At 36.8% G+C, this 16,705-nt stretch overlaps 1 protein-coding gene across 2 annotated transcripts in view; it reads right to left on the bottom strand.

Annotated features, from left to right (window-relative positions):
• The window catches only part of LOC149088921 (adhesion molecule nephrin-like), a 79,042-nt gene that overhangs the window by 42,756 nt on the left and 19,581 nt on the right, over positions 1-16,705 (bottom strand). For both annotated transcript variants that reach the window (XM_089250841.1, XM_089250848.1), the window contains exons 4-8: positions 14,853-15,185; positions 13,536-13,646; positions 8,572-8,775; positions 1,233-1,529; positions 844-1,128 (exon numbers count right to left, since the gene is read on the bottom strand). In XM_089250841.1, coding sequence (XP_089106967.1) covers positions 844-1,128; positions 1,233-1,529; positions 8,572-8,775; positions 13,536-13,646; positions 14,853-15,185 — 1,230 coding nt within the window. The remainder of the gene's footprint in view (positions 1-843; positions 1,129-1,232; positions 1,530-8,571; positions 8,776-13,535; positions 13,647-14,852; positions 15,186-16,705) is intronic.

The following is a 16,705-nucleotide window of genomic DNA, read 5'->3' as shown; positions in this document are numbered from 1 at the left end:
AATAAAGCATTTCTGTGAAATTGCGCGCATGTGTGTAGGAACCTCTTGTATCATCGTCGATGATTAACAAAACGGCACGTAATTGAAAAACATACATGCCTGGCGAAATTTCCATATACCTTGGGCACGTCGGGCAATAAATTTGTTCAGCCTGGTCCGTGGATTCCTGGTTAAGAACCACTATAATCTAGACTGAATTATTATTTGAAAACGCATTTTCTAGGTTTGGTTCAATATATATATATATATTGATAACATCTTTTTTAAACTAATGCTACTTACACCACCTTTCTGTCTATACTTATATTTTTTGAAATATTCGGGAAATTCTGGTTACTCTCTCGCGCCCGAGTGGCGTGGTGGTAAGATGGTCGTCTACCATCGTGAAAAGTCACTGTCACGGTCCCAGGTTCAAACCCAGAGGAGAATATAGATATCATAAATCATTTTCTTGACGAGAGCTTGAGGCGACCTCCGATAGATGGTGCCGTCGTTTCCAAACCAACTCATAAATGGCAGTAAAGTGCGATATGGCAAGAGTTGGTGTTTGGTGAAGTAGTAGTAGTAGCTTATTCTTTCAATATGTGAACATAAATGTATTAGACCGCAGTTTCCCAAATCACCTTTTTGTCCCATCAACTCCTTCATCAGAAGGAATTTTTTTCTCTCATCGCCCTCCAACTCAAGTGAATCCATAGGATCCCATGTTAAATCCGAAGCTTCTTACACCCTCCCTGGACCTTTTCATCACCCACCGGGGGTGGGGGCGACATTGCCCATTTTTGGAAACACTGTATTAGATGATATACCTTAGGATAAATCGATGAAAGTATCGATACTTACACAGAGCCCTCAAATTGTAGACGCGGCTGAACCCGCTACCTTCGGAATTGCTGGCGAAGCATTGGTATCTTCCCCTATGGACTCTTTTGACCCTCCGTACTAGTAAACTCCTGTAGCTGACGATCAACTCCGCGTCGGGCTCCAACGGTCTACCATTGAACAGCCATCCGATCTCGGTGACGTCTGGATTGGCCTTGACCTCGCACATGAACCGCACATCGTCGCCTTCCAGTAAAGACGTCCGTTTCGAAGAGCTCTTTACGGTCATCGTCACCAATGGCACATCTTTAAGACAAGGATTAGAGATACATGACAAACGCGTACACATCGAATAAACATGGTCTTTAATGCATATGTTTGTAATGATCTTGGCAAGTATTATTACTCACATGTGACGTTCAGAGTCCATCCTTCCTCCAGAGTAGATCCTTGCAGGAGAAAGTTCTCCGCTTTGCATTTAAGGATCTTCCTGTGGTCGCTTCTCGATGGCCAGAACGACAGTATGCTCGTGGTCAGGTTTCTGTCTGAGGACACGAGATCCGTGTGGTTGAAGAGCGGTTCCCTGTCCAGGAACCACGTCATACGCGCCGGTGGCCTAGAACCACCAGAGTAGCACCTGACGTCCACTTTCCTTCCTGCTGAGAGAGCTATGCCGGCTGGAGACAGCTGTATGTCCAACGGCTTGACTAAAGAGAATGACAATACATTTGTATTAAGGATTTATTCAAATTTTCAATGAATAAATGAACGATTGACCGCCGGACTCATCCCATTGCCGAGATCTCTTCCAGCCAAGCTTCGTGGCAGAATCTGGAACACATTTACTAAAATTACTGTGGGGACGATCGCCTCGGGTTTACGGAAATTTCGCTTTCGATATTTCGCCCCTATCACGTTTCGTCGCAGGTGCATTTCGCCTGCTCTGGTCGTGTGAGTGACGAAGTGAGCGGGTGAGTGAACCTATGAATGACCGAGTGTGTGACCATATAAATGATCGAGTGAGTGACTATATGAGTGAGTGGATGAGTGACATACGAATTAGTAATTCAGGGGTTGAACTCATCAGTGAACAAGCAAGTAAGTGAGTGACCTTATTAGTTAATCATATGGTCACTCAGTTATAGTCAATCATTCAAGCAAGTGAGTTACCGTATTAGTGATCATCTACGTTTACCTAGTTCCGCTAAATTTATGTTGTCAGAAACATGCGTGTTTCGCTTTTTACTGGTACTGCCATCTGTCTTCCATTTCTTGAAGGAAAAATAATGCGTAACTTTTTGTGTTATGTAAGTATCCTATTGAAGTGTTCTGCTTGATCTCTGTGGAGAGACTTTTGTAAATGGGGAGACCGGGTCGCATTTGCACCTTGAGGTAGGAAAACCGCAGAAAACCAACTTCAGCCAACTATCATCATGCTGCCGACGGGGTTCGAACCTGAAGGCTCGTGATAAAAGTCGCGAGCCTTACGACGCCCACACCACCGCACAGTGGCGATATTTCCAGCGTTGACACCCAGAAAAGAATCAAAACTTGCGATACAAATATAGTTCTTTCAAGTTAGTCATCTGAAAAATGACTATTCTCAACAACATAAGCACGTGAAAAAAAACAAAAAACATAGTGACTATATAGAATTTTCCTAGAGGGCGCTGGTTGGCTAACTGATGCGGATTGTAGTCACGTATACTCACCAAAGCAGCCGCCAGAAATAACACCCCGTCTCCCTACCATTAATAAATTTACTCTTAGTATTGACTCTCCTGTATCGTCCCTTAATAAAGTATAACCATTATAAATAAGCAAATACTGCATTTTCCTGGGGAATATCCTTTCAAAGCGAAACCATTTCCCTTGAGTCATCATCGATGAAATACGGAATCAATTTCCATTTACCCGATTTCTTTATAAGATGAAAATAAATTGCTTACCTTAAAACAAGAAATTCATCTTAACTTCTTTTAGTTTTAAATAAAAACGCAAAGTCACACATTATTGTTTTTGCTTTTAGTATTTTTATTTTTTAAATCTTTTTTCTTTTCATTGAAGTTTTTTTTTTTTTCATTCTAAATTTTTGCAAATTTTTTTTTTGTTTTTCATGTTAAAGAAAAGGTAAATCGACACCCTTCATCCCACGCCAAAGTAATCACAACGTGTGGTATATGTACAAAGAGGAAAAATTTCTCTTCTCTCTTTTGTAAAAGACAATCTGATACTTTGGTTGATGACTTGATAATTAAGGTATAGTTTAAAACAAAGGTATAGAGGGGGGAAAAAATAATTAAAATGAAAAAAAAATGTTCCAAGTTTTTGACGTCAAAGGCTCTCGAAAACTAGAAGTAATTATCCGTAAGATGAGAGCGAAGCTTAGGAAACTGGAACGATGACGGCAAAAATTCTTATGGAAATAATCCCCAATGAAGAACTCATTCTTTTTTTTGTCAATATAGAATTATTAATAATAATTATTTCGTGTCTTTTATTTCTCCCCTATTCAGCAAGTATTTTCTTCTAATAATGATAACAATAAATGTACAATAGCCTCCTTCATCAACGTTGATTTTTAAGCCTTCTCTTACCCTTTTTCCCTGAAGAAATGAAATGAGTTTCGAGTTACGACATTCCAAGCATTCTTTCCATGGAAGTTTTATTAATATCGATTAATTTTTTTATTAAAATGTTGCGTCATATTTATTTTAATGCTAATTTTTCCTCTCGATGTTGATACGAGTGCGTTTTTTTTGAAAAGAAAAAAAAATTGCAAATAATGGTAATCGATGACATAATAATTTTTGATTTTTTTTTTTACACATAAAAATCATTAAAATGCTTTAATTTTAAATTGATAATTATGGTTGATACGTTTTTCCACATGTTTATGTAACCATGCTATTTAATTAATTTGAATAATTTAGTTTTGTACGCTATATCTGTGAGATTGTCTAGCACCGTGTTGATTGACGTTTTTTCGCCCATAGGCCCTTTAGACTAGGGATCTTCGATGCATGGCCTGCGGCCCACATTTGGCCCTCATCTGTTTGTCGTGACCCACCTGACCATTTTCAGAAAATTGGTGAAAACATTCAAAGACGATTAGTTCTATAATAATTCCAGAATTAATGAAAGAAATAATTTTAAAATTGATGAAAAAATAATTTTAAAATTGATGAAAAAATAATTCCAGAATAAATTGAGAGAAATTCAGAATTTTAATGAAAGGAATAATTTCAGAATTACTGAAAGGAATAATTTCAGAATTACTTGGAAAAAATAATCCCAAGTTACTGAAAAGAATAATTTCCGAATTAAAGGAAAAAAAATAATTCCAAAATTAAAGAAAGAAAAAATTATTTCCAGAATTACTGAAAGAAATAATTTTGGAATTTTTGAAACAAAATACACAGTAATTTCAGAATTATTGAAACAAATAATTTCAGAATTGGGGAAAAAATAACTTTTAAATAATAACAAAATAATTATATATAAATAAATAATTCTTGATAGAAATTATTTCACAATAAAAAAAATAATTCCATAATTAATGAAAGGAGTTATTTCCACATATATATGGTGGGGGGGAGAATTCTCAGAATTACCGAATTAAAAAATTACAGAATCATTTAAAGTGATTTCCGATTGAAATTAATTCTTTTTTAGACTTGGTGAGGAAGAAAAAGATTTCAGAACTAATCAAAATCGGCACATAATTAATAAAATAATTCCGGAATGAATTTAAGTGTTCAACACTGCCGTCTTAACGCATGGGCTCACCCGAGCACGGCCCGGGGGCCTCAAGAGAGCAGGGGCCTCACAAAAATGAGAACTAACTGAAATTTCCGAGAATTTTCCAGCTAGCGCCATTTCCATTCAAAAATTTTATCCTAAATACTACAATATGAAATGGTGGCTCGGTTGTTTCGTCGATAGTTTCAAATTGGCCCGCAATGTTTGAAAGGCTGAAGACCCGCGTGTGCTATAGAATTCCCCCCAAGTTCTGGGACATGATTTGCCATACCGAAAACGTTCTTCCGTCAATTAATTGGTTTTTCTTCTCTGTTCTTCGTTATGAATGTAAATGATAATTTACAGTTTTTCCACCTAAAAATACACAGTAAACCCCCCCCCCCACTAATGGACACCCCCTTAGATACGGTCATCCCCCTTTTACTGCCAAATAAAAATTTCCTAATGTATAATAAAAATATGCTTTTCCAACCCCTGATTAACGGTCAACCCTCTTTACGGACAAATTATTTTGTCCCACCCGGTGTCCGCAGAACAGAGGTTTTACTGTATTAAACTGAATTAATGATTTTGTAAGTTTTTTCCTTAAAAAAAACATCTTCCTTTCCTGCAAAAATTTTGTTGAAATCACACTTTTTTTACACGTAAAAAACTACATAAAGTAAATCCCCTCTTGACGGACGCACCTCAGATGCGGTCCCCCCTCTTTCACGGCCAAATTATAGTTCCCAGAATGCATTTCAAATCCCTGATTAACGGTCACCTTTCTTTTACAGGCAAACTTTTCTGTCCCACTAGTACCCTCATAAGAGAGGTTTTACTATATCCCCCTAATTTTTTTGAGCAGTGTATTTTTGATTTGTTTTATTTTATTTCATGTATTATCATTGTTATTATTATCGTATAATAAAATCCGCCACGGTCTAGCCCCATTGGTGATATGCTAAAATTGCCCGACAGTGATAAAGAACGGACCGTGTTCGGTTTGAAAGAAAGAAAAGAAAGTGTATTTTTGAAATCAACTACAGTAAAACCCTTCTTAACGGACACCCTCTCAGATGCGGTCGTCCCTCTTTCACGGCCAAATAATAATTCCCCCCTTATATAATAAAAGTATGCATTTCAAACCCCTGACTAACGATCACCCCTCTTTTACGGACGAATTTTTTCGTTCCACCGGTGTCCGCAAAAGAGAGGTTTTACTGTATTTACTTTTCATTAATTGTTTGATTTATAAAAACGATCTTCTTTGTCTGAAACACATTTAGTGTTAAAACTGCGAAGGCTTGGCGGCTTTATGTAGTATTTACCATTGGCCGAGTGTATGATAAAGTAACTCTTATTAGGTTTCACTGCCATGATATTTATTCTGCTTCGTTGTAAATGGAAGACAGCCGTTGGTCTGGCTTTCTATTGTATTTAGCTTGAGCAGATCCAAAATGAGATGGCCCTTCATAAATGACACCTCAGCTCTTATTCACCTCCTATAGGTCAAGATAAATGACTCGATATCCACGAAAATGAGCATAAATGCTGCCGCTGGTATATATTATACATAGAATCTTGGTTCGATATAACCTATAACATTTTCTTTAACGTTGCATTTTAGCGTTATACGCTGATGATGCCATTATTTTATCTACCGACATGATCACCAACGCGGAGATATGGAGAAAGAGAGACAAAGGAGGGAGTGTAGGACGTGAAGTAATGTGTCACAGGGCCGATCAATCAACACATTCTTCTAAACGCTAGCATATGACCATATTATAATCAAGCCTTTCCTCATTTCCCCCCCCCCCACATCATGCCGTGAAGTAACATTATGGATAAGCTAAATAATATATACAGTCGCTCATCCGAACCAACCAGCCAGAGTGGTGTGGCACAGCGCCTGAGCTGGCCACAAGATACGACTAACGGATTTGATTAGCAAGAAGGGAAGTGTATTTTTATATGTATCATAAATGTTTAGTGAAAATTGTTTAGAGGCGCCGACACCCATGCAACTGAAAATTTGATTTCGAATAAAGTGACCTGGGACTTTCGGGACTGGGTTGCGGGCCCCTCCTGGGCTTGTTCCGGGGTGGGGTTGATGTTGCAACGGGGGGGGGGAAGCACAAGGACTAGACTCCGCGTCTGCAGCTAGGACTTAGAAGATCGGGGGTGTCGGAGGGGCGCTCGCTGGTGATTCTCTAGCGGGTGCCTGGAAAGGCATCCCTGGTCCTCCCCGGCATGGCCCAACCCACAAGGGTAAAGGGCTGATATCTTGGAAGGGTCAGAGCCCGGGCCTTGAGTGATCGGACAGACTATACAGTCGAACTTGGTTGACGCGAATCTCACAAAGAGACAGCAATAAGTTCGAATTATCCAATTCATCAATATAGGATGTCATTATGAAAAGCGTAACGAATAATATCGCTTACTATGCTAATTTGCTGTTTGTTGCAACTAGTGTTTGTATAAAACGTAAACGATTACGCAAAATATTTCACGTAAATTTTTGTTTGTATTAGTTTATTATTATCGCATTGTTATGTAATTAATTTCCTTGTGTAAAAATTTTTAATTTTCTTTGGGATACTTTCAAACATTGCACAAAATCTTCAAGTTGATTTAGAGAACTGAAGACGTGTTTTTCGCCCTTCAACAGACCTATTTTTTTAACATGTTTGTAGCTTCTGCACGTGCTGGAATATTGAATAATGTTGCTTTCTTAGATTAATTTCTATCCTCTTCGTGATAAGATTCAATGTGACTGTATTCTCTTCTTTTCACCACATATCCACATCCGTAAGTTAACCACAGCTTTTTTTTTCAGAGTTGAATAAGTGTATGAATCTCGTTTGGACATGATGAAAAATGTTGCATTGCTATTCCAAAATGGACGAACAATAATACTAGACACACACACAGACATGCTTATCTTCAAGAAATAACCAGAATTACTGGAATTTTAACGCTCCAGCTTTTAAACATTCTGTCTGTTAGGAAAATCACCACAGACACACTCACACAAACGCACTTCCTTAATAGTAGCATTTACATCTGCCATTCGCAGTTGCTAGTGAAGTGATCCAAGATCCGGTAAAATACGAGCCGCAGTGAGAAGACCAAAAATAGTGTATGAAACGATAACAAAATCATTCTTCTTAGAGCAAAAAGAAAAAGATCCGATCCGATTGTTTTTAATTGTACATTTTTAATGTTCAAATGTAGGATACATATTATATACCCGAAAAGATCCGTAAGTCATATAATGGAGGAAAGGATTACTGAAAGTTAGCTAATAATTCTGGGAAAAGAGACATTTTGCAAATGACATATTTGAATCACACGTCGAATTACCTAAAACATTAGAAAAAAGCATCGAATTAAACAGGCAATTTTAACATTAAATTGAATAGGAGACTCAAGGGAAATTCCTATTACAGTAAAACTCCTTTAATGGACATTCCTTAGATACGGTCAACCATCTTTTACTGCCAAACAAAAATTTCCCAGTGTATAATGAAAATATGTTTTTCGAACCCCCCTGATTAACGGTCACCCTTCTTTTTACGGACGAATATTTTTGTCCCCACTGGTGTCCGCAAAGAGAAGTTTAACTGTATTTGAATTATTGAATCAATCAAGTTCGAATTAGTCAAGTTCGCTCGCGTATTCTATTTGCTCCTCATTTTTTCCAGGTTCAGCAAAACCTCTCTTTTGCGGATACCGTTGGGACAAAAAAATTCGTCTGTAAGAGAGGAGGGCGACCGTTAATCAGATGTTGAAAAACTTTTATTATACGTTGGAAAATTTTTCTGGCCGTAAAAGAATGGTGACCGTATCTGAGAGGTGTCCGTTAAGAAGGGTTTTACTGTAAATCGACACTCTTCATTCTGCCACAAAATAATTAGATTTCGGTATGTTTCAATATAACCCTCCCCAAAAAAAACCGGTTTAGAAATGTAAATACTGTTAGATTCTCCAGTAGACACTTACGGTACATGTCGATCTGTATGGAGACCATTTTGGGATTGGTGATGTTGTTGTTTATGGCCTTACACGTCACGGATGTCAGTAAATTCGCCCTGCGTGGCACAAAGGACAGCTCGTTCCGGACAACGATCTCATGCATCGCAAACGACACTCCGTCTTTCAGTGGATCGTCTCCTTGATACCAGCCCAAAGTCGGTAGAGGTTTCCCTGAAGAATATCGAAAATAATATTTTGTTAGCACTTATTTCAGAGTATCCTAAAACAGCGGTTCTTAACCCAGGGTGCCCGCACAACTGGTGCGAGATAGAAAAAAAAAAAAGATTACAGCATGTTTTGACTGATTATTCGGGAAAATTGAAATGATGATAAAAATTGCATTTTTGGATTCGTAAAAAAACATGGCATTATACAGACATTTTGACACCTCATCTTGCAGAAATGTTTCACGTGAAATTCGCTTTGTAAAAGTTTCTTTTTCGATTAGCTTTCGTATTTGTTTCCCATTTCGTATGAAAAAAATAACACCATTAATACCGTCGCAATTTCAACAAGGGTAACGAGTATTGCCCGTTAATGTGTGCTGTCCTTTTCCAATATTTCTCCGGTTTTTGAATTCAAATATATCACTAAGAAATGAGAATGTTTTTTTTTTTTTTTGCCCTCGGAAGAGACAAGGCAACAACTTTTAAGTCGGTTTTTTATAACGGGGCGTCCGTTTGAAAATTCCGATTTTTTTTTCATTTTATTTTCTGACACGCTGTATCTGTATTTTCAGTCTCAAAACTGGTACAGGGTGATTTTTGAACACATTTTGAGCATTTTGCAAATTGGAACCATTTCTCTACGATTTACGCTTGATGAGATAGAGGCAAGGGCGTAGCGAGGGGGGGGGGGGGACTTGGGGGGGGGGGGTCTGATCCCCCACGAAATAGGAGAAAATGACCAAAAAAGGGGAAAAGATGTTCAAATCTATTGTTCTATCACTTTGGTGCCCCCCCCCCGAACGAAATTTCTGGCTTCGCCCCTGGATAGAGACCGAGCTAAGACTTACAGGACACCCTGTATATTGTTATACCGGCTGGAATTAACAAACGAAGAACAATTCTTTGAAACCGCTTCCCAAATTTCGAAAAATGTAAAGAAAACTAACTTATTTTAGTTTACTTTTTGACTTTATATGGAAAAATTAAATATTACCGAAATAAAAGAAATCACATAATAAGTAAAAGAGTTAATAAAAATTAATTAATAATGATAATAAATGTAACTGATTACACAGAAAAAAATGAATAGAAAACTGATTATTAAAGGGGATGAGGGATGGAAAAAAGGTTAAGAACCGCTGATCTAGAACTTAATTCATGTGCATTGCATGTGCCCATTAACTTGTTGTTGTAGTTTCTTAATGAAATATTATTTACACGCATTAAAATAAATAATTTATATGACAGATTATTTGAGAAGTAAGAATGATTCTTAGTTCTCAAATAAGCTGCATTTCATGATATTATAGGAATCTATGGATTTCATGAGGTGTTTTCTACTTGTTCTCATTGATGCACATACTATCAATTTTATTATTTTCCATACAATTAAAATTTAAAAAATAATGCAATGTTATTTCTATTCAGGGTGATTAAAATCGTTTATCCATAGGACTCTCTCTGCAACCTTTGGGAGGAGAAGTATACAAAAATTTTTCAAATGGCATGCGATTCTTAAGATGCCGTAATTTACTTGACGGATCGTATACGTAAAACAAAATTAAGAAATCAACTTTTTATACGGTTCCCGAGTGCTAAAAAAACCCAATTAGAAAGTTATTGCCCTTTCCTGAAGCCAACAAAAAAATTACACGTTTCTATTCGCCGAGATATTTTTGGATCTAAAGAATTTGAGAAAAGTTGGGAAAGAAGCATTGTCCGTTAATTTATGCTGCTCTTGCTTGCCCAACTTTTTTTTCTCCGATTTTTTAATTCAAATATCTCAGCGAATATTGCACTTAAAATTTCCCCACTCAAGAGAGCATATATACATATGCCTACGACCCTTCAAACCCCTTAAATTACATTCTAAGAAACCGCATTTCTAAAAAGTTTTGAAATCGCTCTAAAATTTCTGAAATTTCAATTTCCAAAAAGAATTTTAAATTTCTAACAAAAAAAATCTTGTATAAACACGTTATTGCAGCAACAACAACAACAACAAGTAGAATTTCACTTCGTACTGTGCTTATAAAAATCCTTATTTTGAATATATATAAAATTTCGATCGAAATTAAAAGATATCTAGCAATCGTGCCTATTTTGCTTTCGAACTCGATAGATGGCAGCACTAAGAGTTGCATCAATCAACAATAAATATTTAATATTCATTTTAAATTTTTTAAAATTACTCACAAAGTATCCTATAAAATTCTTTTTTATGTACATATAAAAAATTTCTAGAACAGTAGTCACACATAACACGCTTACATTATGTTGCATTCTTAATTTTATATCTATATATATAAAATTGATTTTCTGTCTGTCTGTGTGTCTGTGTGTGTGGATGTTCTCTATACAAATCTACAATTTTAGATCGATCGTCGCCAAATTTTGCATATACACCAAATGGGACCCGACTTGAACGATAGGCTACTTCAAAATTTCGTCAGCCCAGGGCAAATGCCCCAAATGGGCAAAAAACTGTCCGGCAACAATGGTTTTTGGGCCTCAACAATCACTTTCCGAACGTTTACTTTGGTTACCGTGGTTCCCTAGCAATGCGTTTCAGACGTGTATATGCCTTTACAACGGTTTGTCACTTCTTTAATCCTGTTAGTATATGTATAATAGTTTATGCCTTTATAATGGTTTGCCACATTTTCAATACTTCCAGTAATGAGGTTTTTTTGAATGACGTCATAATCATCATCAGCATCGCTTTGAGGGTCAGGAAAAGGATGATCCTCATAGAAATCAGTGTTAAAATTGCCGATTTTAATGTAGAATTGTGGAAATTTGGTGGGGCTTTCTGTCACATCAATAATTTTAAAAATTGTATTGAATTCTAGATTTTTGAAATATTGAGTTCGATTAGAGATATACGAAGCCCGGGAGATTAAATATTAAGTAATTAGCTGTACCTATACTTTTGAGTTGGACATTCATGCAATAACATTGATTTCAACTGTTTTAGTTACATCTCCTCAAGCATGAAAATTAATGTCTCCGTATTGTCTTTTGATATTCAACTGCATAAATTCATAGTTTAGGATGTTTTAAAATTAATTATGGGCCCGTAAAAAGTACATCGAAGAAAATCCACAGCTTTAACTAAGCATTTTTGAAAGCTGGAATAGGCAGATGGATAACTTGAAGTTCAAAGGGGGGGGGGGGGAATCGAAATACTTAGTGCCCTTAAAAAAGGAAAAAATATATATTAATTTCTACGTTTCTTTAAATCTAGATCTGTTTTTTTCATGAGTCGCGCTGGAAGTCACCATATTGGTTAACTTAGACACGGTTTGCATGTCCCTCAAAGAAAGAGGGAGATATCGCATGATCCAAAAAGCCTCATTGAATAAAACCCGGGCAGCGCCGGGTATTATAGCTAGTTCTGTTATAAAATATGGGAGAAAATGTAACGAGAGAGAGTCGAGATTTTCAGAATTTAAATTGTTATCGAGTAAAATTTAAGATTAATTTTTTATTCTATTTAAAAGTAATTTTATGGTAATATTTCTGTATTTGGAAATGACAATCAAATAATAACCAGGAAAAAAAATTGAAACTAGTAAATTACTCGAAAAAAATATCAAATTTTCTTCTATCAATGAAATTTATACGCATTAAAGTCCAACTCATGTAGGGTTACCAAACGTCCTCATTCTTATGTCACATTAAGCGGTGTCATTTTTAAAACTTCATTCTTTTGTCCTTTTTTTTTCATTTCCTGCATTATAGTCACTCCCGATTTTATACAGGGCGTTTTGTAAGTGCTAATGTGTCCTTTATCTCATCAACCGTCCGTCGTAGAGGTATGATTTCAGTTTAAAAAAAATGCTAAAAATATTATGTATCTTTCTTGTAAGCGTGAAGAAAGGGTGAGGGTGAAAAGAGAAATCTACTTTGTACCCAACATTCTTATTCAACTTATCCATTATACTGTTTTACTCTTACTACGTGCCGTAGGTTATACAAATACAAATACAATGCCACAACAGGCAAAATGCCCAACGACGTGTCTGATAAAAAGATGCCCATAAAAATATGGATGTCATATATTTAAAAAAAAAAACAGCAACCCAATTAAAAATGCAATTAACACAAATTATAAACAATATATACACATGATGAAATATTATACAATGCCCATAAAGAATACTTATGGTTGTCTTATTCTAATAATGGATAGCTTCTCGATTTACCCCATACTTTACCATATTTATCGCCAATGCGTCAAGTAGAGAGCATCCGAATTTCTTCCTAGTCACTAACGGTAGGAAACAGCAACTGAATCCCCCCACCCCTCCTACAATCGAATACTCTACTTAATAAACTACTAAACTACACATGCACCTAGTTAGTCCATTAGCGAATTAGTACATGTTGAAATGTGCGTGTACGAGTAGCGAGAACCTTCCATGTAGTTTGTTTCTGTGTAACGCTTGTTATGCGTAGTACACTACTTAAACTTAATCTGATATTATGTGCTTTAACCGTTGATATCTCTATCTATTTAAGCGGAACCGACTGTATATATATATTTCTATAAAAATAACAGCCCCGTTTAAGATAGAAAATATTGCTGTTTTTACTGCAGTGACACCATCTGTTGTGAACAGAACGGTAAGTGAGTCGTTTCCAAGAACGCAGGAGCGTGCGTCCTAATTTTAGAGTTTCCAATTCTGATGATTCTAAACGCGAATATGTTTTAATCAAAAAAACAATTGTTGGCATCACTAAAGAAACGAATAGACTCACCACCGACTGCTTCGCAGATGAGTTTCACACTTTGGCCTTCGAGGTAAGGGCCAGCCAATCCATTAATCTCTTCCTCGTGCTCGTTCATGATGGTAAGCTTCTGTGGAGGGACTGAGGACAAACAATACAATATAGTTTCGCTGTAATAACTGTATCCATTATGACTTTTGCAGTCATGAATGCAAAAATCATAATGGATCTGTAACGTCAATTTAAAATTCATTCATTTATCATACATCTATTTCACAGTGATTATTTTCTGTACATAGAATTATTTTGTTTTAACACTTTTTGTTATAATTATTCAGTTTACAGAAACTCCGGCATTTCGCCCCTGCCATTTAGCCTGCCCTGCCTGATCTTGTGAGTGATGAAGCGAGTGGGTGAGTTTCGAAGTAAGAGTTTCCAATTATGGTGATTCTAAAGATGAATATGTTTTACTCACGTGACGACCGTATGAGTGACGATATGAATGACCGAGTGAATGCCGTGAGTGATCGCATGGGAGACCAATTGAAGAGGTGAGTGACAGCATGAGACCGTATGAGAGACCAATTAAAAAAGTGAGTGACCGCATGAGACCATATGAGAGACCAAGTGAGTGTGATCATCCAGGCCATGCACTTGATCACTAATACGGTCAAGCCCTCGGTCATTCATACGGTCACACAGACATTCACTTGGTTATTCACTTGATCACTCATATGGTCATTCACTCACCCATAGTCACTCACACTCACTTTTCTTATGATCACTCGCCTAATCACGTAGTCATTTACTTACTTGGTCACTCATATATTAGGGCAAGCGAAATGTACGAATTCTGAGCATTCCTAAAACTACAGTTCATAAACATTCTTCAAACTAGTCAGTGGACAAACTGGATGGATCGATATTCAGGCTTCGTTCATATTTTCATCATATTGTATTAGATAGGCTGAATACATTCACTCATATTCACCAGACATTTCTCTCACCATTGTAAATAATTCACTTCCTCCACAATTTAAGACTGGAATTTTTAAAAAAAGCTGTAAGCAGTAAAATGTAAATTCCGAGGGAATTGGAGCAACGTAGAAACCGGTATATTGGAAGATACATGAAGCGGGAGCTACCCTAGTGGGAACTACAGCAAATTAACCCAATTGTCAAGGAGCTTTCATTTCATTGCATTAGTGTTGAAAATTACATTCTTTTTTGCGGGGAAAAAAATTATATTAAAAGAAAAATGGCACTTACACAGAATTATTTACTTGGAAAATCGTTCGCTTGAAAATGATTTTAAACATGTTAAGAACTGTTTACGTATATTTTTACCTATGACTTTGAGTATCGTGGTGTACATGTATGTTCTATCCCATCTGTAGTCGACGCGGCAGTAATACGTCCCAGCGTCTTCCTCCTTGACGGACACCATCTTGAGTACAGGAGGCCATGGACTCGGATCAAACGTTGCTCTGGATCGGAGGCGATCGCTTGGCACGTGAAGGCTGTGCGATCCTTCTCTGGCATCGATGGTGTACACGGACATCACTTCGTCGTCCTTGTACCAGAATATGCACTTGATGCCGCTCTCCGGCGGCCTCTGGGGTACGAGACACGGTATTTGGGCCGTGGTACCCGCAACTGCCTCGAACTCGGGAAGCATCGCTGCAAAAGAAAGCACACGAAAAAAATAATCAACATACTTCGTTAAAGTAAGTGATAGTTGGAGAATTTTATGAAATCCTAAGTGTAATTTATAATTACAGCCATTCCCCGATTTACGGACTTTCTAAGGTATGAAACGAAATATTAGGTGCTGCTGGTTGATCCTAGGCTAACCTTGGCGACATTTACAAAAATGTTTAAACCCCAAACTCTTCCTGTTCTCCCACATCTCGGTTCCAGAATTATATTTACCAAGGATCCTATACAGTATTAACTTTACTTTATGCACCATGTGAACCAATGGTTCTCAACCAGCAATAATTGTGATTTGGCCAGGGACCGGGCAAATCTATTGCTCGACTTACCCTGAGCATGTAAAAATTTCGATCGGGCATGTATTTCTTTCGACCTCATGCCTAACTCGGGCATATGTAAAAAAAAATTAACACTTTCGTATTCTTTATTTTTTCATCGGTGATTATTTTTTCATCGGCAATCCTACACACACAGGACTGAAATTCCCCAGAAATGTTCTCTTTGGCCGCCATGATGCATATGTGGGTCAACATATTTTGGTCTATTTTCACGGTCCTAATATTTAGCATCCCGGTGCGGTCATGGGGCCCTCATACACTGCAACTGGACTGTTCTAGAAAACGGGAAACCTTAGTTCCAGTGAAATAGCATATCCTGATGGTATTCACGGAAGAAGAAAGAAGACTTTTCGTAGTTTAGATTAAAACATTAAAAAGAATTTTCAAAAATATATACAAATGTAGATATTATATGACCTTATTGTATAGTACATAACGTGTCCGGAAGGGGCATGAAAATTCTGCGATAGTGATACCAAACTGCCGAAAATATGAATGTCACATTTCTCCCTTCCCACAAAAATATGCGAAGAAATATCCACACATCACAAAAATATTGGGCATCTGCTCTGCCACCTATTATATAAAAACTAAACTACCTTTTATAATTTTTTGAATTAATTTAGTTGTTGGTTACAAATCAGTATGCAGCATGGAAACAAACAAAATATGTTATATTTTTATGCTGCATACCGGTATACGTTGTATGCGCAGAAATACTAGTTATTATGTTTTTCTGTTTGCCGCTAGATTATTTTTGTAAACATCAAAAAATATTACTACCGATATTTTGGCATATAAATTTATGCCATTTTATGCAGAATAAAAATAATAAATTTATAGTTTCATGCCACATGATGCTCATTATCATTCATCGTTGAAAAACAACAACTGTTTTAGTTCAGGAATAATACCAGATAGTTTTGATTTCATTCAATGTGACAGCGGGAGCCCCAGCTTAAAGCAGTTTCTAGTATTTATAATAGCAAAGTATAAGTTCGTATGAAATGTAATGAGTCAGAAGGATAAGGTATTTCCCTCCTGATATTTTTTTTTCACCCGGTACGCAAATTACTTCCTCATTTATGCCGGTTCGCGAAAAATTTCAGTGGGTCTGCAATTAGAAAAAGATTCAATTGCACTAAG

Source organism: Pholcus phalangioides, unplaced genomic scaffold (assembly GCF_987345545.1).
Source record: "Pholcus phalangioides strain wild (caught in Gottingen) unplaced genomic scaffold, Ppha-v1.0 ptg000003l_1, whole genome shotgun sequence".
Taxonomy (NCBI): Eukaryota; Metazoa; Arthropoda; class Arachnida; order Araneae; family Pholcidae; genus Pholcus; species Pholcus phalangioides.
This window is presented reverse-complemented; position numbering and strand designations above follow the sequence as displayed.